This window comes from Phragmites australis, chromosome 5 (genome assembly GCF_958298935.1).
Source record: "Phragmites australis chromosome 5, lpPhrAust1.1, whole genome shotgun sequence".
Classification (NCBI taxonomy): Eukaryota; Viridiplantae; Streptophyta; class Magnoliopsida; order Poales; family Poaceae; genus Phragmites; species Phragmites australis.
In genome coordinates, this window is record NC_084925.1 from 1709359 (window position 1) to 1737273 (window position 27915).

At 41.4% G+C, this 27915-nt stretch overlaps 2 protein-coding genes across 7 annotated transcripts; one reads left to right on the plus strand and one right to left on the minus strand.

Moving 5' to 3' along the window:
* The first annotated feature begins 147 nt into the window (after window positions 1–147).
* LOC133918306 (cyclin-dependent protein kinase inhibitor SMR6-like) lies at window positions 148–26385 on the plus strand. 6 transcript variants are annotated; one of them, XR_009909740.1, is made up of 5 exons: window positions 148–629; window positions 16610–16691; window positions 17658–17863; window positions 19155–19334; window positions 19503–19643. XR_009909740.1 is itself a non-coding variant. In XM_062362119.1 (3 exons), the coding sequence occupies exons 1-3, from the start codon at window positions 376–378 to the stop codon at window positions 17048–17050; spliced, it is 480 nt and encodes a 159-aa protein (XP_062218103.1). In that variant the 5' UTR covers window positions 148–375; the 3' UTR covers window positions 17051–17578. The 6 variants fall into 6 exon arrangements, 3 of the variants coding, with proteins under 3 accessions (XP_062218103.1, XP_062218105.1, XP_062218104.1); XR_009909739.1 differs by lacking the exon at window positions 148–629 and adding an exon at window positions 16907–17578 and having other exon boundaries at window positions 16321–16691; XR_009909741.1 differs by lacking the exon at window positions 148–629 and having other exon boundaries at window positions 16321–16691.
* On the minus strand, window positions 999–16002 carry LOC133918305 (uncharacterized). Its single transcript, XM_062362118.1, has 8 exons — window positions 15868–16002; window positions 6554–14089; window positions 5366–5980; window positions 5013–5267; window positions 4549–4623; window positions 3671–4090; window positions 3293–3553; window positions 999–3215 (listed from the first exon to the last, which is right to left on the minus strand). The coding sequence occupies exons 1-8, from the start codon at window positions 15907–15909 to the stop codon at window positions 1275–1277; spliced, it is 11145 nt and encodes a 3714-aa protein (XP_062218102.1). The 5' UTR covers window positions 15910–16002; the 3' UTR covers window positions 999–1274.
* Window positions 26386–27915: the final 1530 nt, after the last annotated feature.

A 27915-nucleotide genomic window follows, 5' to 3' on the forward strand; every position in this document is an offset into this window, starting at 1 on the left:
TCGTGAAGTATAAGAATCATTGAAAACAAGTAGAATCCAATTTCTAGAAATACGAAAGGAGTGGAACTTCATTCTAAAAAATGCGAGGACAACTTTTTCAAATAAAAGTGAATTTACAAAAGGTCGCGAGCAAACAACATTATTTGATTTCTTCATATCAAAAGACGGACCAGCGGTTGTCGAATCCGAGGGGTCGATTCCTTCGCGCCCCTGCGACGCCGCGTCCACCACCGCCATTTCCGCCGCCGTCAAGCTCGAGGCGAGAGACAAGGTAGCAGACGGCCGTGAACGCGGAGGGCACCGTGCGGGTGATGGCGGCGGGCGGGGGACGACGTGTTGGGAGCGCCGCCTCGCGTGTCCCGTGGCCTCTGCGGCATGCCCACCACCTGCTCGACTCCCGTCCACCTCCGCCGCCCGTCCATGCCCGGCTCGCGCCCGTTCAGGAACCTACGGAGCGTGGCCGTCGCGACCGGGGACGGGGCGTTGAACGTGCACGGCGCGGTGGAGAGGGATCCCGCAGAGTCAGAGCACGGCGGCTGGTTTTGCTCCCCGCGACGCGGCGCTGATACAATGCCATCGGGGTGTCGGACTGCACCACGGAGAGCCACGCCATATTCACATGACTCCAGGTTCTGCAACACCTCCTTCTCTTCTTCAAACTCCCCAGCCTTAGTTTTGCCCATCAATTTGGAGACGTAGTTCAACAACATGAGTAGATGCTGTCTGAACTCTGGAGTCATGCTTTCATGTATTCGTTCTCCACATTCTGACAGTTTACAGTTACTGCCAAATGCAATACTCATTTATCATTTCTTGCTTGCTCAGTTCTAGTTTTCACTATGCTTCAGCATGATCTGATTGGAAATGCAGTGTTACATTTTACGTTTGAAAAGTTCTCAGATTGGTCAGAACTCAGAACCAGAGCAAAACACAGAGTGACAGAACATGGGTTTTTGAGGAAAATACGGAATATGCTGCATGATGACCACAAAGGCATATACATATGTAACATATCAATAAAGAATACAAGCAATCTGCCAAGTCCATGCCCTTGATTCTACCTCAAAGTTTTACAAAACAATCACCAAATTTCATGGAAACTTGGATTTACACACTAGCTATATTTACAAATGTCTTCAGCATCACAGCATTTCAATGTGATGGTTGTGAAGAGGACCTTTACTAATCCCATCGCAGCATTCTACCACTCAAATAAATAGCTTACAAAAGTACAAATAGTACAATAATATACACTCTCTAAGGTGAATTCTGTTTTATGATTTCAGTGATTCTGGTTTTGTCTGCCCAGGCTTACCTATGATGGCTTTCTTCACTTTTGCTAGTTGGTGCTTTACCTTTGATCCAACACCAGACAATAGGTTATGTTTTTTATGTGCCACCTTCTGTCCTGCTCCTCGTGCTTCAGTTTTCATTGCTTCATCTGTGCTGAATTCTGGCTTTGTTATGTCCACAAACTTTTCTTCAGCATCAGGAGCTTCTTTGGGTGAAATCATGTTGAGATCACGTTCCTGGACCTTTGATTCCAACATTTCTTGCTCTTCATTGGATGTTATGCTCAGTGTTTGCGTATGGCTTTCAACTGTTTCATGCACATCCTCTTGTTTGATCATAGTCTCTTTTTTGACCAAAAATTGCTGGTCTCCTTCATCACTCTCTTTAGGAGATTTTTGCTCTGTACCACTTTCCTGGTGCTCCTGAAAATTAGATTCCCCTAGTCTTTCTGGCTCCATTGCAGTTTCGTTTTCAGCAGCTTCATCTTGCTTATCATGGTTGATCTGTATTTTTGGACCATTAGCCTGAGCTTCAACTTCTGTTTGAAAGTTTTCCTGTCCTTCAATTGAGAAGTTAGATTTTTCTTTCTCATTCATGCATGTTGAGCCTTCAGAAATTTCCTTTTCACAAGCCAAAGTCATCTCAGTGTCACTAACTGGTTTGGTGATTTGAGGTTCCTTCTCATCAGATGTTGCTTCGGAGCTTGTGCTTTTCTGCAGACTGTCATGTAAACTTTCTACATGTTCTTTAGAAACTTCACATGTGGCTGTGCTTGCATGCTGCTTCTCTTCTTTCTTATCTACTTCTTCACTTTCCAGTTGAATATCAGGAGTACTTGTGGCCTCAATGTTGGAAGATTCAGTGGGCTCGTCTTGTTTTGCACAGACAGGGTTCCGAATACTCTCAGCGTCGCTAGGCAAATCTTTTGCATCAGTCATACCCGATTCTGTCAGCAAGAGTGCTTGCTCAGACACTGCATCAGCACTTATTTCTTTAGGTAAAAATTCACGTAAGAGTCCTGTTTGTCCTTCCCCTAGAGTATCCTCTTCAGAAGCCTTTGTGTTTGTTAAGTTATTTAGGTTGTTCGTCGAACTTCCATTTTCAACTGTTGTTGATGCCTCACTGTTTTCCTGACAGATAGTATCAACTACACTGTCATCCAGCTCAATGTTTGAAATCTCAATATCTCTAGTTTCCATTTTTGTAGCTATGCTAGCTGCTTCTTCTGAAAACATTTCACCAGAAATTTCATCCTGGGAATTGTCTTGGTATGCTGGTGTTTCCAAATCACGAGTGTTCTTATTGAGCTCCTCATCAGTTTCTATTGATCTTTCAGTGTCCAGCTTGAGGTCATGACTTTGTTCTTTGACCATTTCCTGTTTTTCTTCAGAGCATTTGACATCATGTTTTTCTTGCTTGAAGGTGAACTTGTCATCCACCTTATTTTCTGTAGGAAGTGACACCAAGCTTTCGTCTTGTCTAGAAATGATCAAGCAGCTGTTGTCTTCTGTGGTTTCTTCTTGCTTCCTTTCAGCCTCAGATTCTGAATTTCCATTTGCATCACCGTTCTCTTTTCCCAAGATTAGATTCATCAGAAAATGAGAGACAGGTAATTCTTGTTCAACTTCTTTCTTAGCATCACCAATTTCTGTCTCTTGAATGCCGTCATCATCCTGTTCGTTGGGAGTTTGATTCTCATCTTGCTCCTCTGGTTCATCGTGGAGGAGCTTCTCTGACAAAGACATCTCTCTTTCTGTTTCCTTTTCAACCTGTGCAGGAAGAGGAAGCTTATGATCTTCCATATTCTCATTCATACTTTCTTCCTTTGATGCTGTAATTACAGATGAAACATCAAGATCCCTTCCAGTGTCGTTAAAGGTCTTGAGACTTTCATCAGACAGTGCTCCATCAGCTCCGCTAGCCTAAATGGAAAAGTGAAAAATAGCTTAGTAATACTAAATATAACTCCAAAATAGTTATTCAGTTCTGACTTACTGACCTTATCAGTGATATCTTCATTGATTTTTACCGCTTCAGTGGATGTTGTATTGCTTGTCTCTGTTTTCTTATTCAAAGCAGTTTCATCAATCTTGTCAAATGCATTTTCTTCTGTTTCAAGCTGCAGAACATCATCTGCATTAATATCTTCCTTGCATTGCCTGGTTTGATTTGTATCTGAGGCAGATTCATCAACCTTTTCTTCCATAGCTTCAATGTCTACAGCATTTTGCTCTGTTGTTGAAAGCTTTTCATCTTCAAGCTGATGGCAGGAAAAAATGGCATAGAATTTTACCAAGAGCAGACTTGACAAGAAAATTTGGCAACATGAATTTCGAGGCACATAAGAGCAGTACTTGTTAAGGGTATTAGTACTGACCTTTTGATGACTGCTTAAGTCCTGCTCAACATTGTTCTGTATGGATGTTTCTACAAAAGGTGTGGAAATGGAATCGATTCCCTTGTTTTCTCCTATCTCTTCAATTTCTCTGGGCTGTATACTTGTATTGTCATGGATTATTTCTTCCCAGGGAGTTGTTGTATTATCAATTTTAGTATCCGTGTTGTATGGTTGATTGAAACGCAGTTGAGGCGACTCTTTCTCTTCAGGTTTGGTCTGAGATTCATCATGATGAACATCATTGTCTTCATTTTGCATTTCTTTATTTTCTTCAACTTCATCTATGATCTCTTTATCTGATGTTTGAATAGCGTGCACATCATCATTAACCTTGTTAGTGCATTCTTTATCCTCTCTGTGCACTCCGGATTCAACATTCTGAGGAACAGCTATATGATCCTGCATAACAAATATAATAGCTCATTGCTCAAATTATTATGATGTCATTTAAACAGAGAATTACTGCTATGGATGTTTCTGGAACTACAGATGCAGAATGATCTAATTCAAGAGGCATGCAACCATTGAAAACTGCGAAAAATTGCTTAGCGATGAACTTCCACTGAAATTGCATATGTTGATGCAGTGAAGGATAATGATTTTTCTACGGATTGCAAAACTAAACCTCACTTTCTTCATTTTCTTGTTATTTTGTTTTACCTGTATACCATTCTTGTTATTCCTATCACTTTTCGATTTTTCTTGTGTGAACCTCTTTAATATTTGTTCAAGAAGAACAGAAAGAAAAGGTGACTCCAGGAACTGCACCATTGGAGTTTGGAACAGTTGTCTTAAAAAGTGAAGTTATTCATCCCTTTTGAAACACCATGGGTAATATTTAGTCAATTAAATCGTACCTTCTTTAGTATTTCATCATTTGAAGGAGCTGGGTCAGATATTTCTTGAACAGATGATGCCAAACCAGGTTCAAGCTGCAGGATTAGTAAAACATAGCAGTCTTGTTAGTAGAGCAATGAGAGGTTTTCACCAAGTAATCACTACTTTGTTCTTCGATATCTGTATAGATCATTCCGATATATTGACACCTTTTTAGTGATACTTCTAATTAATAGTGAGCCCATATAATAATTCAATGTGCTAAGTGTAGCTGTTGGTCGTGCCTAGTATTTTCTCAAGAAAAAAATGGTGATGCCAGAAACCGATAATTCCAGGTCATCGTTCATCAAGTTTTTCAATATTTTTATCCACATTCTAACTTGGAAATTTAGCACTTTGAACTTATGGAATCCAACAGATATAATTAACAAAAGAACTTATATCTAAATTTCTCACATTTCATTCATGGAAACTCTGAACTGACCTCGTCATTTGTATTTTCATCAGTTGTTTCGTCCTTTTCATCAGTAGAATCTTTTGCTACTACCTTGTCCTTTTCTGCATTCTGCTGCTCATCTTTGCTATCATTTTTAGCATCAGCATCTTCTTCAGCTCCTTCATCTGTTCCCTTAACATTTTCAACCTTCATATATGTAATGCTTGGGGTGGATTCCTCGGATATATGTGGGGCTTGTTCGTGCCTGAGAATTTCAGTAATGTCTGCCTCTGTTTGTTCAGCCTGCAAGGTTTCATTGAGTAGAAACTTACTTTTCGTGTGTTTCTGATTATAGAAGTCTGGAAAGAGTAACACATGCAATAATTCCTGGAGATATTTACCTTAAATGCATCAGTATCTTCTGTCCTGTTTGTGGTGCCATTTTCAATATTCTGGGGCTCGACAAGTGGCTCCGTGGCGAAATCATCTGTCTTCTCTTCATGTTTCTGTTCATCTACCTGAAGTTCTTCCTTCTGGCTTTCAATCTCATCTTCTTTCTGCTGTTGATCCAAGTCAACCTTTTGTGCAGCCTCATCTTGTTTCACAATGGATAAAGCATCTGTCTCACAACTTTGCAGTTGAAGTACTACACCAAGTTGCCTGTTATCATGATCATTGGTTTGCTCATCACCTTTTATTGTATCATCTTTTTCTGTAACTTCTTGTGCTACCTGGGGATCACTTTCAAATAAAGCTTGTGATGCTTCTGCAGTGCCTTTTTGTGTGAGAAATTCCCCTTTGATATCTCTATCTTGAACATGAGTTATGTTCTCTCCATGCTGTGACATTTGGCTTGAATTATGTTCAGTTCCAGCTTTTTGCTCTTCTTTGACTTGATGGATATCTTTTGGTGTCTCTAGTGTATCATCACTGGAACTTTGAACATCATCTTTATCGGTCGTATTCTCACTTTTCAGAGGTGTTAAAACAGTTTCACCCAAATCACATTCAGTGTCCTGTATAAGATATACACTAGTAAATTGTTTTGCAAGGTATGCCCAAATTCAAAGGAGTAGTGCTATTCAGACTGCAGTAATTAGTTTTTTATTTAGTTTAGTTTGCAACTTAGATTTAGCAAAATTTGTCCCCAGCGTGGCTACAGATAGGTATACTTTTGCTGTTCAATTTACTTTACAGTTTACGTTTCAGCTCTCCAACTTTGGCGTAGAGCCTGCTGGCTCTCAAACTTTCTGTGTTGATTTAACTAAACAGTCTGACAGCAGTAGGTTAACAGTTGATCTTTGTTTGGTACGCACCTTCATGTAAGATAATGCTTGTAGTCAATCTATAATCTGATAGTATTTATTTATACAAGAAGATGGAAGCTACATCTAGTTATGTGCCTCTTACTGGATCAAATGTTGCGGTGATGTTAGGTACATTTATACAAAAAAACCGCCATGTATGATGCTTCATGAGCAATCAAATTGTATGTTTCTACTAAACAAGTTAAGCATTAGTGCACTACCTACATCTTGTATTAATCTAGCATTTATGCTATGAGAGGTTAATGTACAGAACAAAGATACCTTTAGTTCCGTTGATGTCTGTATTTCATCTTTGATTCCATGCACCAACATTTCATTGTCAGTTTCATTTCCCATGTTATGTTCATTCAACTCTACAGGATGCTCTTCTGGTTTTGTTCCATTATCTGTTGTAGATGGGTCCTCCAAAGTAGCAATATCTGTTTGTTCTCCATCATCCATGGCTTGAATGCCCTTCATTTCTTTATTTCTTTCCAAGTCATTCACTAGCTGAATATCATAACTCGGCTCTATTGTTGCTATATTACTTTCTGAAGCTAGTTTCTCTATTGCATCAGCTTGGCTTGTATGAAAGTCTTCTTTAGCTTCAGTGGCATCAATACACTTGATTTCTTCCACTGATTCTTGTTCATGCTCTTGTTTAATATCAACAGGTGGGTTAATTTCGATCACAACACTGTCTTCTGTAGTTGTTTCTTCAAGAGCGGCGATGTTGCTTTGACCTGAGGTTTCTTCTGCCTTTACAAGCTCACTGTCCTCACTGTCTCTGGATAATTCTACCTGCTGTGCTGGTTGGACATAAAATTCTAAGTCACTTCCCAGTTCACTCCTTTCTTCAGCTGCATTATCAGGAGTGCTAATATTACTTTGCTTGATGGCCTCTTCAGCTTCCATTGCTTCATTGTCTTTGACTTCTGCTGGTTTGTCCTCGTGCATCTGCTGATCATCAACATTTGGCTCACTGTCTACTGCTGGCTCCTCAAGGGTAGAAACTCTGTATTGCTGGTGATCTTCAGTTTCCACGGCTTCAATGCCCCTGGTTTCTTCTTTTGGATCTAGTTCTTGCACTTGTTGGACATCAGAAGTTGGCTCAATTCTTGGTACATTACTTTCTTGATCTGCCTCTTCAAGAGTAGGAAAGCTACTGAGATCTGAGATTTCATCAGTTTTGGCATCTTCACTATCCTTGATTTCTTGAGATGTCAGATTTTGCACTTGTTGTGTGTCAAAAGCTGACTCCGTTACTGTTATCTTTTCTTCTGTTGGAGTAAGCTTGTCAGAAGCAGAACCAATGATTTTTTGGAGCTCTCCTGGATGTTCTGTGGTGTCAGTGCACTTCGCGGCTTCAACTGATTCTAGCTCCAGAACTGGTTGAATATCAACATGTGGGGCATTTGCTGTTAAAATATCATATTCAGTGAGTTCTTTTATGCTTGCAACAGGACTCTCATGAGGGATTGCTTCAGTCTCCATAGTTTCCATGACCATCTCTTCTGCTGGCAGGTCACGTGATGTCATATTATCCTCTGTTCCAACTGGTTCAGTGTCCTTGGTCTCTTCCTCTGGCTCCTGCACTGGTGATATATCAGCAGTGTCCTCTGTTTCTACATGTTCTTCTGGAGCTACCTCCTCAGCAATTTTCGCATTTTCAGTGTCCTCAGTTACTTCTGATGACTGTAAATTCTCTGCTTGGGTGTCAGAACTTGTTTCTGTTGCTGTTGCATTATCTTCTGAAGTGGACTCCTCAGAAGTAGAAACAATACAAGATGAGGTAATTCCTTGAGGTTTATTAGCTCCAAGAGGAGCTTCGATTTCCTTGAATTCGGCTGATTCTTGATCCTGGATTTGTGGATGGTCAACATTTGGTTCAATGGTTACGGTATCTTCTTTTGCTATTTCTTCTGAGACAGACTTCTCAGAGGTAGTGATAATGCTTTGCTGGGAGATACTTTGAGGTTCGGAAGCTTCAGTGTCATTCATTTCTTTGACTGATTCTGCTTCCAGTATTTGTGTTTCACTTGCTGTTTTATTTTCTTCTGTTGCTTGCTCCTCTGATTGATCACTGTTGCTTTGGTGGGGGGTTGCTTGCGCTTCAGTGGCTTCAATGTTGTTCACCTCTCCTGCTGATTCCGTCACATGCAACTCGCTTGTTGTTGGATTATCTTCTTGAGTTGGCTTCTGAAAGACAGCAGCATTCATTTCATGGGATGTTTCGTTCCCTTCCACAAGTTCGGTGTTCTTCATTTCTTCTGATTCTGCCTCCTGCACTGACTCTATATCAGCAGTTGGCTCACTTTTGGGGACATTGTTTTCTTGAGTTGACTCCCCAGCAAAATCCATGTTGCTTTGGTCAGAGACTTCTTCAGTTTCGGTATCTTTGTCGCCCCCAATTGCTTTTGAAGATTCTGTGATGTTTACTTCTTGAGTGTCACAAGTTGTCTCACTTTCTGTTATATTATCTTCTGGAGAAGGTTCCTCAGAAACACAGGCATTGGTTTCCTGGGGAATTGCTTCCATTTTACTGGCTTCAATTTCCTTTATTTCTAGTGCTGACTCCATATGCTGCTTCTCACTTGCTGGTGTATTATCTTCTTGAGCTGAATCATCAAATAGAGCAGCATGTCTTCGGTCAGAATCTTCCTCTGTTTCAACAGGTTCTGTGTTCTTTGTTTCTTCTGGTTCTATCCCCCGTGTATGCTTTTCAGAAATATCCTCTGCTCTTAGAACATTCTTTTCTTCATTTGCCTTGTCAACAATCGCCACATTAGAGACTTCTGCAATACTCTCAGCTATGTTTTCCTTGGTTTCTTCTGTTGATTCTACATTATCTACTTTGTGACTATCACAGGTTAGTCCTTCTGCTGTTACATTATCTTCCACTGTATCCTCCTCGGAAGTACAAATAGTTTTTTCACGGGGAGTTTCAGTGTCCTTAACTGCATCTTCTGCTGGTACTTCCTTGGAAGGAGTAACATGGCCGTGTTGGGTGATTTCTTGAGTTTCAGTGGCTTCAATGTCCTTCTGTTCTTCTGCTATTTGAGTCACCTGTGGTTCACTTGCTGCTATACCATCTTCCTGAGCTAGGTCATTGAAGACAACAGCATGAGTTTGATCAGAAGATTCATCCATTTCACAAGATTGAGTGCTTTTTGTTTCAGTTTGTTCCAACTCCTGTACTGGTTGTATATCTGCTGTTGGCTCACTTGGTTGTATCTTATCTTGAACTGCATGTTCAGCTAAAGCTTCAATTTCCATGAATTGGGCTGATTCTTGATCCCGGAGTTGGTGATCAACTTCTGGTTCAGTGGTTATGTTATTTTCTGTTGCTATTTCTTCTGGGACAGACTTTTTAAAGGTAGAGATAATGCTTTGTTGGGATATACTTTGAGGTTTGGTGGCTTCAATGTCATTCGTTTCTTCGACTGATTCTGGTTCCAGTATTTGTGGCTCACTTGCTGTATTATTTTCTTCTGTTGATCGCTCCTCTGATTGATCAGCATTGCTTTGGTGGGGGGTTCCTTCTGCTTCTGTGGCTTCAGTGTTGCTCACTTCTGCTGATTCCATCGCATGCAACTCGATTGTGGTTGGATTATCTTCTTGAGTTGGCGTCTGAAAGACAGTAGCATTCATTTCATGGGATGTTTTGTTAACTTCAACAAGTTTGGTGTTCTTCAGGTCTTCTGATTCTGGCTTTTGCACCAGCTGTATATCAACAGTTGGCTCGCTTTCAGGGACATTGTTTTCTTGAGCTGACTCCCCAGCAAGAACTATGATGCTTTGGTCAGAGATTTCTCCAGTTTTGATATCTTTGTCACCCTCAATCACTTCTGAAGATTCTGTGATGTTTACTTCTTGAGTGTCAACAATCACCACATTAGAGACTTCTGCAATACTCTCAGCTATGTTTTCCTTGGTTTCTTCTGTTGATTCTACATTATCTACTTTGTGACTATCACAGGTTGGTCCTTCTGCTGTTACATTATCTTCCACTGTATCCTCCTCGGAAGTACAAATAGTTTTTTCATGGGGAGTTTCAGTGTCCTTAACTGCATCTTCTGCTGGTAGTTCCTTGGAAGGAGTAACATGGCCGTGTTGGGTGATTTCTTGAGTTTCAGTGGCTTCAATGTCCTTCTGTTCTTTTGCTATTTCAGTCACCTGTGGTTCACTTGCTGCTATACCATCTTCCTGAGCTAGGTCATTGAAGACAACAGCATGAGTTTGATCAGAAGCTTCATCCATTTCACAAGTTCCAGTGCTCTTTGTTTCAGTTTGTTCCAACTCCTGTACTGGTTGTATATCTGCTGTTGGCTCACTTGGTTGTATCTTATCTTGAACTGCATGATCAGCTAACAGTTCAATTTCCATGAATTGGGCTGATTCTTGATCCTGGAGTTGGTGATCAACATCTGGTTCAGTGGTTCTGTTATCTTCTGTCGCTGTTTCTTCAGGGACAGACTCCTCAGAGGTAGAGATAATGCTTTGCTGGGAGATACTTTGAGGTTCGGTGGCTTCAATGTCATTTGTTTCTTCAACTGATTCTGGTTCCAGTATTTGTGGCTCACTTGCTGTATTATTTTCTTCTGTTGATCGCTCCTCTGATTGATCAGCATTGCTTTGGTGGGGGGTTCCTTCTGCTTCTGTGGCTTCAGTGTTGCTCACTTCTCCTGCTGATTCCATCGCATGCAACTCGATTGTGGTTGGATTATCTTCTTGAGTTGGCGTCTGAAAGACAGTAGCATTCATTTCATGGGATGTTTTGTTAACTTCAACAAGTTTGGTGTTCTTCAGGTCTTCTGATTCCGGCTTTTGCACCAGCTGTATATCAGCAGTTGGCTCGCTTTCAGGTACATTGTTTTCTTGAGCTGACTCCCCATCAAGAACTATGATGCTTTGGTCAGAGATTTCTCCAGTTTTGATATCTTTGTCACCCTCAATCACTTCTGAAGATTCTGTGATGTTTACTTCTTGAGTGTCAACAATCGCCACATTAGAGACTTCTGCAATACTCTCAGCTATGTTTTCCTTGGTTTCTTCTGTTGATTCTACATTATCTACTTTGTGACTATCACAGGTTAGTCCTTCTGCTGTTACATTATCTTCCACTGTATCCTCCTCGGAAGTACAAATAGTTTTTTCACGGGGAGTTTCAGTGTCCTTAACTGCATCTTCTGCTGGTACTTCCTTGGAAGGAGTAACATGGCCGTGTTGGGTGATTTCTTGAGTTTCAGTGGCTTCAATGTCCTTCTGTTCTTTTGCTATTTCAGTCACCTGTGGTTCACTTGCTGCTATACCATCTACCTGAGCTAGGTCATTGAAGACAACAGCATGAGTTTGATCAGAAGCTTCATCCATTTCACAAGTTCCAGTGCTCTTTGTTTCAGTTTGTTCCAACTCCTGTACTGGTTGTATATCTGCTGTTGGCTCACTTGGTTGTATCTTATCTTGAACTGCATGATCAGCTAACGCTTCAATTTCCATGAATTGGGCTGATTCTTGATCCTGGAGTTGGTGATCAACATCTGGTTCAGTGGTTCTGTTATCTTCTGTCGTTGTTTCTTCAGGGACAGACTCCTCAGAGGTAGAGATAATGCTTTGCTGGGAGATACTTTGAGGTTCGGTGGCTTCAATGTCATTTGTTTCTTCAACTGATTCTGGTTCCAGTATTTGTGGCTCACTTGCTGTATTATTTTCTTCTGTTGATCGCTCCTCTGATTGATCAGCATTGCTTTGGTGGGGGGTTCCTTCTGCTTCTGTGGCTTCAGTGTTGCTCACTTCTCCTGCTGATTCCATCGCATGCAACTCGATTGTGGTTGGATTATCTTCTTGAGTTGGCGTCTGAAAGACAGTAGCATTCATTTCATGGGATGTTTTGTTAACTTCAACAAGCTTGGTGTTCTTCAGGTCTTCTGATTCCGGCTCTTGCACCAGCTGTATATCAGCAGTTGGCTCGTTTTCAGGGGCATTGTTTTCTTGAGCTGACTCCTCGGCAAAAACTATGATGCTTTGGTCAGAGATTTCTCCAGTTTTGATATCTTTGTCACCCTCAATCACTTCTGAAGATTCTGTGATGCTTACTTCTTGAGTGTCACAATTTGTTTCACTTTCAGTTATATAGTCTTCTGTAGAAGGCTCCTCAAAAACACAGGCATTGCTTTCCTGGGGAATTGCTTCAGTTTTAGTGGCTTCAGTTTCCTTCATTTCTATTGCTGACTCCATCTGCTGCTTCTCACTTGGTGGTGTATTATGTTTTTGAGCTGAATCATTTAATAGAGCAGCTTGTCTTTGATCAGAAACTTCCTCTGTTTCAACAGGTTCTGTGTTTTTTGTTTCTTCTGGTTCTAGCCCCCGCATATGCTTTTCAGAAATATCCTCAGCTCTTAGCACATTCTTTTCTTCATCTACCTCATAAACAATCGCCACATTAGAGACTTCTGCAATATTCTCAGTTATGTTTTCTTTGATTTCTTCTGTTGATTCTACATTTTCTACTTCTTCAATATCATAGGTTGGTCCTTCTGCTGTTACGTTATCTTCCACTGTGTCCTCGGAAGCAGAAATAGTTCTTCCATGGTGAGTTTCAGTGTCCTTAACTTCAACCGGATCTTGTTCAAGGGTTTGCTGGATGACATAATTAGGCTCACTTGCTGTTGAATCATCTTCTGCTGAAGGTTCTTTGGAAGGAGTAACATGGCCCTGTTGGATGATTTCTTGAGTTTCAATGGTTTCAATGTCCTTCAGTTCTTCTGCTATTTCAGCCACCTGCGGTTCACTTGCTGCTATGTTGCTCTGGTGGGCAGTTGCTACAGTTTTTTCATTCACCAGACCATTAGTTTCTTCAGCAGATTCTTGATTCAGCATTTCTTGAGCAGCTGTCGTTGACTCATCAGCATGTTCAGGTTTAGGCATCTCTTCCTGCACATCAGTTTCCTCGCATTTAGGTATCTCTTCCTGCACCACTTCTGCATCCATAACATCACCTTGCTTACTCAGCTGATATTCTACTTTGACCGCCTCATCTGTATATTCTGCAATAGATGTATCTTCTGGAATGCTCTCTTTATGGTCAAGATGAATGAAACCATCTTCTTTAGCTGGTTCATCTATTTCTGTGTTTCCATCAATATCATCTGGAATGGCATCAGAATCATCCAGATTGGGCTCCACAGGAGTTTGGACTCCAGCAGGTGCTTCAGCTACAACCACAACATCGGGAGTGTTTGCCATGCTTGCAGGTTGTATGTCCTCGGTTGCTTTTGCTGGTTCCAGATTCTGGTCTTGCTGTCCATCAACTATACGCTCAACAGCATTTTCAGTTTTCAGTGTGTCTTCCTGCACCTTGTCGTCGTCTACTGTAACACCTTCTAAATCTTGTCGACCTTCTCCCTTCGGCTCTTCTTTCTGATGCTTCAAAAGACAGCTATCTTCTGTTGTGCTCTCTCCATGGCTTACACAATCAGTCACCTCTTCTTTGTTGATTCTGTTGTTCTGATCGGTACTTGTCTCGTCTAGTTCTGCTTCTTCCTGATTATTGTCATGCAACTGCTCATTTGAAACCTTCTCTTCTTTGTCCATATGGCCATTCAGAGAAGATGTTGTGCCGTTTAGGTTATGTTCTGTAGGAAGTTTGACTTCAGAGGGTACTTCTACTAAAACTTGATCCTCTGGAATCTTCAACGTTCCTTCAGTTGAATCGAAGATTTCTCCCATGCTCTTGATCTCCATAGTAGATGAAAGCTTGCCTTCTGGGTGCATTAGCATTTGGACTGTTCCTAAATCCACAGCTTCCACTTGGACTTCCTGGGAAAGGTACAGATGAATTCGACATTAAAAAAAGGGTGAATTTGGAAAATACCATCGCAAAGATCACCTAAGTTGGAAAATACCGTCGGTGTCTCTATGACATGTGGTCCCATAGCTACATGTCATCCTCACATCCGATGGTATTTTTCAATATAGACATCTTTGCAATGGTATCCACCTAATTTTTCCTTAAAAAATACATTTCATGCGACACTGGATTGTCATAAGTATATTAATATTACTTTTAACTGGCTAGCATATATAACGACTAATAGTATATATTAGGTTTTATATTTTCCATAGAAGACATAAACCAAGAAAAGGGGAAGAAAAAAGAAACTGATGGCTTATACATTCTTAGATTCGCTATCCCTTGACTTTGCTCTATTGCATTAATAATTTATACAAAAGGACATCCAGCCATGATGGTACTGCAGCACTGCAATACTGCAAGCATACCGTCCTGCCTGACAGTAACCATTTCTCATTGGCCAACTATGTTTTACTAGTGAATTCACTGAATGGCACATGAAGGTTCAGTACATGTAAGAGTTCCCATTTCGTGGTTCTAGTACTCTGCAGCAAGTGGTCAACAAAGAACATGCTGACTTGTTAAATGGTACACTAATACGGCACTGCCATATGCCAACTGAGGTGGCAGCCGTACTGAATTCATCAGTTTCGAATCAATAAACTGCATATGGGCATCCTAACTGGATGAGCTTGTGCCTCTCCAAGAACATCTGTTAATTCTTAGATGAAGGACTTGTCAGCTATACTGATTGTTGCTGTTTAGTGGATTAGTGCTGCAGTTATAACTTTCTGCATACTTTAAGTAGCCTTCTGCTCACTTCATGCCTTTGTCTTTCGTCAGCACACTGGATGATTGACACTCGGTGTAGATCAGTGCTCTAATTGCTTATACATGTTAACCTTGTCGCCATTGTTTCAGTAGTTGAGAAAATTGTTAAACTTGTCTACCCATATGGTAAACAAATTGTTTCATCTGGATATATAGAACTATAGAAGATATTTATTTTTGACTAACATTATTTTCTTAATAGTGAGAAAATTTGCATGCGAAATACCAAGTTCATGCAATAATCACCAGGTGGGGGAAAAGGACTACTAGCAGTTTTTTTTTTTTATCAATAATCAGAAGAGCAGAGCAGAGTATTTCACGGAGTGATACTTTCCATGGGCAAATAACCTATGAAACTTTTTATTTATTTATTCTGCCCACCACGTGGTGCTCTTCATACCTGCAACTGGATCCTTCTAAAAAAATATTAACGTTTTTGCATGCTAACTCTTTTTTGTTATCAAATCAAGAACATGACTAAAACTTAATGAGGCAGACATTTTAACTCATTTTGGTATAAATCAACGCAAACTTGATGACTCTTTTTGTTTGTGTTCACTTCTGGCACTATTTAAGAACATATACTTTGATTTTGAAGATTTTTTGTTTTAAAAAAATGAGTGCAGTGACATTTCAACACACATAGCTTACTGCATGAAGAAACCTTCATGATATTAGGAGGAGATTAACACATAGGAACTGTGGAACAATAAATAAGATACCATGCCGATTTTCCTTGAAAACTGGCCAGAATCTACGAGATTGTTGGAAATTTGCATCTTAGCTGACAAACTTCTACGACAATAAAGCTCTCTACGTGGCTTTACATCTACACAAAATATGCATGCATGCAGGGAAACAGAAGAAAGGAAGTTCTGCAGAAGTTGAGAGGCTAAGAGGAGCCATTGCTTACCTTCCCATCTGTTGCTTCTCGTGCTTCCTCTTCCGTTGCCATTGCTCCAGATCAGGAAAGAAAGAAAGAAAGAAAGAAAGAAAGAAAGATGGAGAGGCTTCTTCCTGAAAAAGGCTAGTGGGCGCTCGAAAAACTGGTGGTCTTTATACTGACCTTTCCTCTGTCAATATGTTTTCTATTGTTGAGCAGCGGTTAGGAAGCAGTGACAGACTGACAGTGCTCCTGACAGGGAGTTGGAACTTGCTTAAGCATAATCTAGATTAAGTGGGATAAATTATCCCTGAAATGGCACATCAATGAACATGGAAACTTAACATTAGGTGCCAAAATGCCAACTGATACGAGGCACATGGTTTGTGGTGGCTGGACCAGTGTGTTTGCATCCTTGCATTGCTGGACCCACAGAACCTTTTCTGTGAAATTATTGGATCGATAATTGATCAGGGGTATCATTCTTGGATCCTATCTTTCATTATTTCTCTTTCCTGAGTGCAGCTCAAAAGAAAAGTTTAGTTTTTGGTGTAAGAATACTATTGTCTGCTTTTTTCGTTGCGTGGCTTTACATATAACATTACATGATTGGTCTTTATAAGTCCCTTATGGTGCAAATTATCTCCTACTGGTTAGGCTGCCCTTATATGTTTTAGTCGCTTTCAACTATTTGTGGAATACTTGTGTTCATCTTACCTCAGAATGCGCTTGTAATGCAAGGGAATGACAGATTTGACCCATGTTTATGCAGCCCATGGAAAGTGTCTGAGTTGAATCGAGCGAAAAGAGGAACAGGATGGAAGATTGAAAGTACCTTTGCCTTTGGTATAATGGTATGCCCAGTTAAACACTTGTGCACTCCAGGGTTGCTTTCATTCTTTTTCTTTTGATAAGTGGTTTCTTTAAAATTCATCTACCAAAATTTTATGTTAGTTAATGTGTCAATTTTTCTAATTTTTTTGCTCTTGAATTTTAAACGAAGTGATTGTTGCGGTTTTGATAAGTATATGGCCAGCACTTCTTAACCCAGCCTACCTTTTCTTTTCAGCCCATTGTTCTAGCATTCAGAACTATGGTAGTATATCATCACCTGCTGAAAATGGCTCATTGGGGCCTAACTTCTGTAGGCTACATGAACACAAGGGCGAAGAAAGGAGGTGCATGCCCCAGAATATTCAATCCAGTCAAGTGACTGCTTTGGACAAGGAAAATACCAAGTTGGCCAGCCCCAAGTGCCACGCTGGATCCATCTGACGCAAATTCTTCCAGCAGAAAATAAGTCTCACCGCCTGGTCTGATCCGTCACCTGCTATGGATTATGAAGACCTGAGGCAGGTAATGCTAAGCGTTTGTGCTATTGTCCTAGAATATCACTGCGCCGAAAGAAGGAAATCAATGGACCCACTGGAAGATGACATGTATGTCTTGCATATCCTTATCATCAAAGTTTCAAGCCGCCCTAGTGGCGCTGTCAGATCTGAGTCAGCATCGTACGTAGATTCTATCATTCTTTGGAAAACTTTCAGAAGTTGATGTTTTGTTTCGTGGAACTGTTTGCTTTTGGTCACTGGAATAAAACCGTCACCTGTGATCCTTCGAGCCAATAAGCATAGGTCGATGTATCGATGGACACAATTCTTTTTCAACGCTGTAATATTTCTGTAATTTTACTTTTTATTGACAAAACAAAGTCTGTGGCCCAGAAAATATGGGATTTATTGTGAGTATCACAGGTTCCACTTCTTTTATATGATACATCTAAAATCTCCTAAGTTTTAACACTTGATCTGATCTTGCAGAAAAAGAAAAGGTGGATCAGAAAAGAGAGGCGGCATCTTCTAAAAGCAGAGGAAGGGTGAGTATCACAAGTTTCCTTCTTTTATATGATACATCCAAATTTTCTTTGGATGAAGGCAACAGGAGAAGCGAATATGGGCCTGTGATTGGAGAAGAACACCCAGCAACACCAATGTTGGCACCGGCCGTGCTAAAGCCATCTTGTCAGGTTATGCCGCCAAAGTCCTAACCACCTAAAGATTTCTCAACTAATTTCGTCACCCGATGAGCCAAAGTCCCAGAGAGAGAGAGAGAGAGAGAGAGAGAGAGAGAGTAATCTTCTTCTAGAGCCAACTCTTTTTTTTTTTCCTTTGAGCGAAAGGCCAGAGCCACCTCCATTGTTTATGCAACGACAACTTTCTCGTCAGATTGAAGCACGAAACGAGAGGCCACATGGCGCCATGTGGAATACGGGAATTTTCCTGGCTCCTGCGAGAATTAAATTGTTTCTCGTGAAATTATTGCGAAATATTTGTAACTTACAATGCATGCTAGCTTTTTGCACGATGCCGGCATGTGTGTTGCTTTCTGGAGATTAACCAGTCTCTCTACCGTGTACGCATCTAACTCACAGATCACTAGCTTCCGAGTGGTGATGATAATGTTTGGCTCCTCTAGGGCATTGAAGAAACTAGTAGACTAATGAAAGGACTACAGTCTCATAGGTAGTTCAGTAACTTATCTAAGACATACGTACACTAACAGTGGTATTTTTGGTGCTGCAATAACTTGTTGTCTTTTCTGTTTTCTTCTCTATTTATACACTGCTGACCACTACAATATGGCATGTGTTAATCAGCTAATAACTATAGCCATTACTGCTTTAATTGGTTATTATTCTCCTTAATCTGCTAGCTGAAAATTTCTGATTCAAATAGCTAATAACTACAACTATTACTGCTTTAATTAGCTATTATTCTCCCTGCTAGCTGAAAATATGCACATATTAAGGCTTATTGCTAACAACTAATACTGGTATAGTTCATCGATATCGATATGTAGGTGTAAGAATATAAGAATATATACGCAGAGTATTTCTTTTTCGAGAATATAAAAATGAGACTAAGAAGGAACTAGGTGGTTTTTTATTAAGAAAAAATAGAGGTGTGCCGAGTACTTGATCTCTGGCCTTCAGCTATATAATTGGAGCCTATGTTTTATGCCTTGACAGACTTGTTGATAGAGGGAAGGATAGAGTGCTATATTTTTTACCCTTTTGATCTTTCTTTCTGCAGTATATGCATGACTTGGAACTTGTAACCATCACTATAAATAATTAGTTACCTGGTTTGTGAACGGTGCTTTGAAGATACTGTATTTTTGCCTCATCAGACATGCTAGCTGATCTCATTTGCAGATCAATTGTAACACTGGTAATAATCGGACCTAGCTGCAGCATCTAGGGTGGAGAAAGGAGGAAAAGAGGAAAACTTTCTGATGAAAAGCTTCTGCACTTGCAGGCAAGTGGTCATGTGGAGGGAGCAACCTTTTACCATGAGATCAAATGGGAAACACAAAGCAAAGGAAAGAGGTCGATCTCCAGAGTGGATCCAGTGAAGAGAATTTCGGATGTCCATTTTCTGACGTGCGGGACCCACAAAGCCGCAAGTCTGCTTTACAACACAGCACTACACATGCAGGTATACTCAGAGTCACAGTGAACAATCAATCGCTATTAGTCACTGCATACATTGCAGAGAAACAAACAAGAATAGTTGGTCTAGTCGATGCATGATGCACTGTTTGCCTTCCCTATTCCATGATCATGGCTTTCTAATCCTTGTTTTTCTTTTCTGGTTTTCTGACAGAATGGTAGATAGATTCATAGATTGACAGGCACTGGCAGATGACGCGAGCAGTGATCTTCTCCTACTGAAAGGCTGGCCTCTCGTGGTTGAGCTGTCCGTCCCCTGCGCATGGCGCGAACGTCATGTGGGCCCCACCACGACTATTAGGTACACAAGATCTCTCTCTTTTTGCTTTTGACACCAAATTAGGTGCTGAGATTAAGAGATGGATTAAGATCTGAGAGCTATATTATGGATCTGTTTATTTTGGATTCTAGATTATGCTTCACAATCGAATTAGACAAATAAATGGATGGATTTTAGAAGTAGATTGTAGCAATCTAGATCTAGATTATGATACAATCTATAATCCACTTAAAATACCTTCTACTATCTAGAATCCAGATTTTTATAATGGCTATTGCAAAAGCCAAACGGTAGGTATCCCAACAAAGGAAGGAGTTTAGTCGCTTTGACTTGAAATTTCAGGAAGGAATCAGCACTAAACAACACTAATCATCATGGGGTGAGATCACATATGAGAGTTAGATGGTAACAGTTTCGGTATACTATTTGGTGAATCTCTGCTCCTCATGGATTGGAATTGGATGATGGCCAACATGAACGCAGCTCAGGCATCAGCAGCACCAGCATTTCTCATGTGGTGTGGAGTGGAGCCAGTAGTGTGTGGAGCAAGTGAGATTTACCTTGGGCCGTGCCATTAGCAACATGGCCGGTTTCCTCAGAGAGCCTGGCAGCCCATGAATAATGGATCGTTTGTCACTGATGAGAAAGGTGACTATATGTCCCGAAGTTGGCGAGATTTTAATAAAATGCTCAAAGTTGATGAGATTTTGCTTATATATTCTTGATTGTATAGTTCGATGATATATCTATAGAATCTCTTTTACAAATAAGGAGTAAATAATCCTATAAATAGACAAGTTTACCTCTCACAAACAAAACCAAAACTTACTGCTAGAGTTTCGTTAGATTTTGCCTTCACAGTAGATTACAGTTTATGGTCCATGCAAATTACAATTTGCAATAACCAAATGTTCGAGATAAATAACTATCCTGAAGCTTAGATGCAATATTTTCTATTACTGCTGCTGTTTTCTGTGGCCTCCAAATCACCAAATCAAACGAAAATGATTAATTAGCTCACCTGAAACACTAATCCGGCAAGGAGCTGTGCCACAATTTTGAGAAGCTGCAGCTCTGCCCGTGCAGCCGCGCGTCCTGCGCCTTCCGACCGCCGCGCGTGCTCGCTCGCCGGCCGCCGCGCCTGCTCCTCCCGTCGGCCTCCACGCGTTACCTCGCAACGCAGTAGAGAAATAATTGCAGCCCGACGGGTACATCAAGGTTTTTTTTTCTTTTTGCATAAGGGCGAAAAAGTCTTTGATGTACATTGGTCTAGTTGCAATACCTAATAAAAAATTGTCACAAACTAGTCTATATGGAACACATAATCGAAGACTTATTAACGTTGAACATTTTATCAAAGGCTTCGGGATCTATAGTCAAATTTCTCTGAGAAAGAGTGGAGTTTTTTTATATTTCTTAAATAAAAAATTGTAAAAAATAGATTTCTGTTTTCAAAAAATCGCACATCTACATTATCATTGTCTGTTGAAAGAGCGACATGTGTATATTGTCCTTCCAACTGGTGTCATGTTAATAAAAATAAAAAAGAGTAAATTTTATAAAACTACAGATACTTTGACAAAATTATCATAAAATTACAAATTTAAACAATAGTTTCATAAAACTACAAATTTAGTGCTAATTTTATTATAAAACTAAATACACTTTGGTAAAATTATCGTAAAACATCAGATTTAAGTAATAATTTCACAAAACTACAGATTTAGCGTCGATTTTATCACAAATCTATATATTCTAGATGAGTTGTTTCGAGCCCCATTACCATGACAACTAAGCCCCGCTTGTAATCTCACAACAGCTGCTAGCTCATGAAACGGATTGTCCAGGAGTTCATGTGACTGCAAGCGGGGCTCATTCGTCAGATTAACAGGTCTACGCTAGAATATATAGTTTTACAATAAAATCGATACTAAATTTGTAGTTTTGTAAATCTATAATTTTACGATTTACGATGATTTTTTCAAAGTATCTGTAGTTTCATGAGCTTCCGAGCGATCCATTTCATAAGCTAGAAGTTGTTGTGAGATTACAAGCGGGACCCGTTTGTTATGTTAACGGGGCTAGTAACAATTCCTCTAGATTCTATATTTTTTCATAAAATCGACGCTAAATCTGTAGTTTTATGAAATTACTGCTTAAGTCTATAGTGAAAGTGCATCTAGGCCCCCTAAGTGGGTTTTGGCTTATTGATGATAAAACGATTAAGGAACTAACATGCTTATCTAAGTTATGAACAGGTTTAAGCATTAGTTGAAAAGATAAGTGACGTTTGACGCCTGTTGAAACAAATGGAGAATCAACGAAGAGTACTCAATAGGATTTAAATTCTTTTATTTTTGAAATTGAGTCTAGGATAGCCGCTCTATTAAGAGGGTTACATTTGATTGCTTGGTTAGTGTCACAATGCTCAAGGTATCTGTCGGTATATCAGGAACCAGGGGTCCCTAAGTCCCGAGACCGAGCCGGCCATCCGCCACGCGTCACCATCCCGCGAGGTCCGCCCTGCGAGATAAAAAGAAGCTAAGCCCCGGGAGAAGGTGCTCGGGACCGCCGCCTCTGGTTCCGGAGCACCCCAGTTCCCCGATGATCCGCGGAGTCCAAGTACCGGGAAGGAAGTACTCGGGAGAGAGTGCTCGGGGCTGCACGTGGCAGCCCCCGAGGACTCGGTTCCCCGAAGGTTTCCCCCAGTACTCGGGAGAGAGTGCTCGGGGCTGCACGTGGCGGCCCCCGAGGACTCGGTTCCCTGAAGGTCTCACTAGAGTGCTCGGGAGAGAGTGCTCGGGGCTGCACGTGGCAGCCCCTGAGGACTCGGTTCCCCGAAGGTCTCACCAGAGTGCTCGGGAGAGAGTGCTCGGGGCTGCACGTGGCAGCCCCCGAGGACTCGGTTCCCCGAAGGTTATCGCAAGATCGTTCGACGACCCAAAGGGTCCCATCGCCGGGGTGTCAGCCAGTCAAAGACACGAATGCCACATTTAATAGGCACACGCGGCCTGACATCCTGACATTCTCAGCTGCCCACGCCCTAGTGTCAGACCCTGCCATGCTCTGGCAGGGGGGCGTGGGTCCATTTAATGCACGGGTCCCGTCCCGTTCCACCCGGGTGCCTCGGGATTACGTTGCCAGAATCGAAGCGCTCCGCCTGCCACCCTGCCCCGGCAGAAGAACAAGACAGGGTGGGCGCACCGGGCACCTCTGCGGCTGCCCGGTGGGCCCCCTTAATGGCGCCGGAGGACCTCCACAGTGGCGGGTGGTCGGATACACGCCGCAATCTTCCACCGCCCATGTCACCTCGCCGAAGCAGAATGATGACGCCTTTCTCCGTGGCACCTTGGCACGTGCGCCCCCTCTTTCCCATTCAGGATAGGTCGAGGTCGGCGCGCCTATAAAAGGAAATGACTCTCACAACACACAACTGACACAGCTTACGAGCAACGACACTCACGACTCATCCTTGAAGAATTCCGCCTCAGATCCGGAAGCCCTCAAGAAGCACCCGAAGCCCAGATCAAAAGACGAAGAACATCACGAACAAGCTCAAGTCAAGCTAGAACACGAGAGCTTCAAGCTCTCTGTAGACAGCTCACCTCTGTAATCAGATACATCCTTGAAGAATTCCCTTCAAGGATAGATATAGCACTCACACAGGAGTAGGGTGTTACGCCTCCGTGCGGCCCGAACCTGTCTAAACCCCGGTGCACCCATCCTTCTCCCACCAGCCACTGCATTTATTTCCGTTCCCATTTATTTCCCAGACAAGCTTGTTCAGGATCATCCCCCCGGCCGAATCTCTAAAAAGGGGTCTCTCGGGATCCCTGCGACAGGAGTTCATCCTCCGACAGTATCCCTTAGAACCAACTAGTTGAGAGACACAATCGCCCACGGACACCAAGTTTATTCTGCAAAAATCACTGAGTCTGGATACTCCGGTGTTCACCGGATACTCCGGTACTCAGTATTTAGTCCGGAGTCTCCGAGGTAGACTCCGGCAGAGAGTTTCGGTTACGGTTTATTTTTATTAGAAAAAGACCGGAGTCTCCGATGTTCACCGGATACTCCGGTAATTTATGGGTTAACAGACCGGAGTCTCCGAGGGAGACTCCGCCAGAGAGTCTCGGTTAAGGTGTTTATTTTAATTAAAAAGGATCGGAGTCTCCGGTGTTCACCGGATACTCCGGTAAGTGATTTAGTGTTAACCGGAGTCTCCGAGGGAGACTCCAGCAGAGACTCTCGGTTAGCTTTTAATCTTTTTGATAAAAAGGACCGGAGTCTCCGGTGTGCACCAGATACTCCGGTACCTGGAGAGGCCGGAGGGTCCGGCTAGTCTCCGGACTTAATGTTTTTGAAAGCCCTGTCAGGACCAGAGACTCCGGTGTTTACCGGATAACAGAACTGTAACGGTTAGTTCTGACACGTTCTGTGACCATTCTGACATTGTTTTTGGATTTAGGGCTGGATACTCCGGTGTTCACCGGATACTCCGGTCAGTTCTGATAAAACAGTAACGGCTAGTTTTGGAGAAAAGGCTATAAATACTCCTACACCCTATGGCATTTAGAGCTTGCTGTTGCTGGTGAACTTTAGACCTCTTGAGCACTTTAAGAGCATTCAAAGACCCTCCAACCACCTCTAGTGTAAAGTTTGCAAAAATTTAGAGAGTTTGTGTTTGGAGAGGGTTCTAGCCACTTGAGCATTGAGTTCTTCATCGAGCATTTGCTGCGATCATTTCTCTTGAAGCTTTGTGCTTCTAGACGGCAAGGCGTCGCCCGTAGAGCACCCAAACTTGTGGAGTGTCACGGAAAGTTTGTAAACATCTTCGAATTGAGTAAGAATTTCTAACTTGATCTTGGTGGTCGCTAGAAGAGGATAGGGTTGGAAAAGACCTGGCTCTTTGTGAGCTCCTCAACGGAGACGTAGGTACTTCTTTGTGAGGTGGCCGAACTCCGGGATAATCTCTTGTGTTCGTATTTGTGCAATTTGTTTTATTGTGTGAAATTTATGATTTGTCTTACAAATTGCTCTAGTGATCATCTTACTAGTGTTAAGTGTTATTCTAGCTCTGTGATATCCAGTAGACCTAGCTTTAACATTAGATTCTAGCTATTAGCTTTAATTCGTAGTTGTTCTAGAGTTCCTGTATAGACCGGAGACTCCGGACTAGACCTGATACTCCGGACCATACCGGAGTATCCGATCTTCACCGGAGTATCCGGCAGATTTAATCCGCTGTTTTAGTTTTAATTTTCAGAAAAGCCTATTCACCCCCCCCCCCCCCCCTCTAGACACTTTCATATAGTTTTACAATAATTTTACCAAAATATCTATAGTTTTGAGATAAAATTAGCACTAAATTTATAGTTTTGTGAAACTATTGCTTAAATATGTAGTTTTGCGATAATTTTGTCAAAGTATTTGTAGTTTTACGAAATTTACATATTAAAAAATACAGTATTCTAATGCTCTTAAAATTGAAAACACTATCGAAATAGACATAAAATTTCTAAAAAATATATATATATGGTGTAGAAGATGTTATAATCTAGCACTAGTTTTTTTAACTCAAATAATTACTTGTACAATAAAAAATAAAAAAAGATAAATTTTATCGTACATATCATATTTTTATCTGAAACATTTTTAGAGCTAAATCCTAATATTGTCTGCACTATCAATTTTTCAGCATTTTTTATAACTATTTAGATAAATTTTAAATTTTAAAGTAATAGAACGTAATATTTTTTATTTTTAAACATGTCGTGGCAGGTCCTATCCAAATGCGCAATTCTTTAAAACGGACACCTATTTTAGGAAATATAAAAAAAATCAGAAAGAGTGTAAGCCTTAATTATTGCCTTTTTGCAAGCGTGTCCACGGTCTCTCTCTACCATCTCTTTTCTGATGCATACCTCCATTATATAGAACCCCTTAAGCTTTGACAAAAGAAGCCAGCAAAGAAAGGCTAAAGCCTCACGTATTTCGCCTCCAGCCTTTCTTCTTCGATCTGTGCTGCAAGCTCTCACTCTACACTCCATTGCTCTTACTTCCTCAGCTGCTCAACACAAACCAAGAAGACAACTCCACAAGGCCTATCACTCATCATCAGCTGCATAGCAGACATGGGGATCCAAGAGGTGAAGAAGCTGCGTAATCAGCATCGCCATGACATGCGAGTGGAAGATCACCGCCAAGACGGTAAGAAGGTCTGGGTCCTGGGCCTGGCCGGGATCGCCCTGCCGCTGCAGCAGCTCAAGCCCGTCAAGACCGGCCGGCGACGGCACAGCCCCGCTGCCTCCGCCAACGAGGAGGAGTGTGACGAGGAAGAAGAGGTAGAAGGGGCGGTGACGCCGACGGGGGAGGGGTGCAGGATACCAGCCGAGGCGGCGACGTGCCCGCCGGCTCCTAAGAAGCCGAGAACGGCGGTGGCGATCATCAGTAGCGGCGCCGGTCGCTGGTGCAACTGCGACGACGGCGAGGTCCTCGAGTTCTTCCGCGTGCCGGCGGATTTGGAGACCGTCTTTGTCAGCCGAGCTGCCAATGCAAATTAATGAACTAGCTATACATGCTACGCACGTAGATGAATCAAATGTGTATGCAATGCTCGAGCTCAAGTGATCCAGAGCTCAAGAGCGAAGCAGTGCATGAGTGAGAGTGCAGCTGTAAAAATTCTCTTTTATTAGCACCATGTTAATGCCTGTGAACTTTTCTTGGATGGAATGATTATTCCTTTACAAATCGCTATCTTTTAGTTGTTTGCTGCATATATATTTCTCTCTTCCATGTTTAATTTGGATTTTGGAGGGAAGTGAGTTTTTTTTTTTTTTTTTTTGCTCATTGGCATAAGGTGGGTATACACACTGCATAAATTTCTTTTCCTTGTCACAAACCCAATGCATAAGTTTACTTCAACTGATTAAACTTAAGCAAAAATTTTGCAGGCTTTAATTGACAAGGTACGTAGTTTTCTATTAAAATACTGTCAGAGATTCACAGTTTCACATGTCTCGTCTGATTACTTTCTACATTTTTTTAACGAAAGTGTATGTACATATGTCTAATCCATTGTTTAACATGGCAAAGCTCTATCCCGCCAAAATTTTAAATCCTACCAGGAAATCTGATTAAATCCCCGGAAACCTGCGAGCCACTTTTGAGTTGATATAATGATAATCACTGGTGTTCTCCTAAAGCTGTTTTCTTTCTCGAGCTTCGAGCCACAGAGAGGGGAAAACCTGTTCAATTAGGATCCCAATTAAAAGTACTCATTAATCTAAACAAGAACTTCAGCAATTTTCCAATATATCCGTATGCTTCACAAAAAAGGTTATCCACTCATTCGTTCTTACAAAATTAAATTATCAGAGGAGATAATAATGCATCATGCATGCTTGCCATTCCAAAAAGAAAGCATAAATTTTCAATCATTTAAATGAGAGCCTCAGAGACTTTAGGCAGATAAATAGACAGGCAGCAATATAATTTAATTCCCATGAGATGTGCATTTGTATAAATCAAGCGCCCTAACACTGAAACATTTTTGTGCAGTAGTACCAAACTACCAACAGCACTTGTTTCTTTTTGTCACCAGCCTTGAAGATCAACACTAGCTCAGTAGCTCTCACGTAGCCTGCCTAATTTCAATTTTCAATATATAATGGAATGTTCTAAACCCTTTTAAATCTCTACTATCTCTACTATATAAAACACGAGTTGTTTTTCGCGTCACCTCTTCTCCATACTCTCCTTCAATCTAATAAAAATCTCTAAAATTCGAATAATTTATCCATTTTTGTTAGCCTCACTACATCATTACCAGCAAACTACGACATCGCTCATGATGTATTTATTCGGTAATGCTCCCATGACGCATCAACCAACCAACTACGGCATCGCTCCTGACATATTTATCAGCAGTGCTTCCATAGCGTATCACATCTCTATACTTAAATTTATGCTTGATGTTACCATATATAATATTTATATTTTCGTTGCAATACACTGACGCTTAGTTAGTATAAATTAAGGTTCAGATACTGCTACATGCATGCACCACAGTTTGATCTGGTGAACTAGACAGATATAAGTATTTGGATGCTAGCTAGTACAACGGCTCCCACTAGGGCTGAGTGGTCTCGTTTTTTTCTCCCTTGGATCCCTCCATGGCTGGGCCCCTACATTGCTCAAAGCCACCGGCCTGGTAAAGAAGGTCTCCCGCTTCTTCTGGTTTGACCTGCACAGTCAAGTTTTTATTTTCCAGTGAAAAAGCCACTGC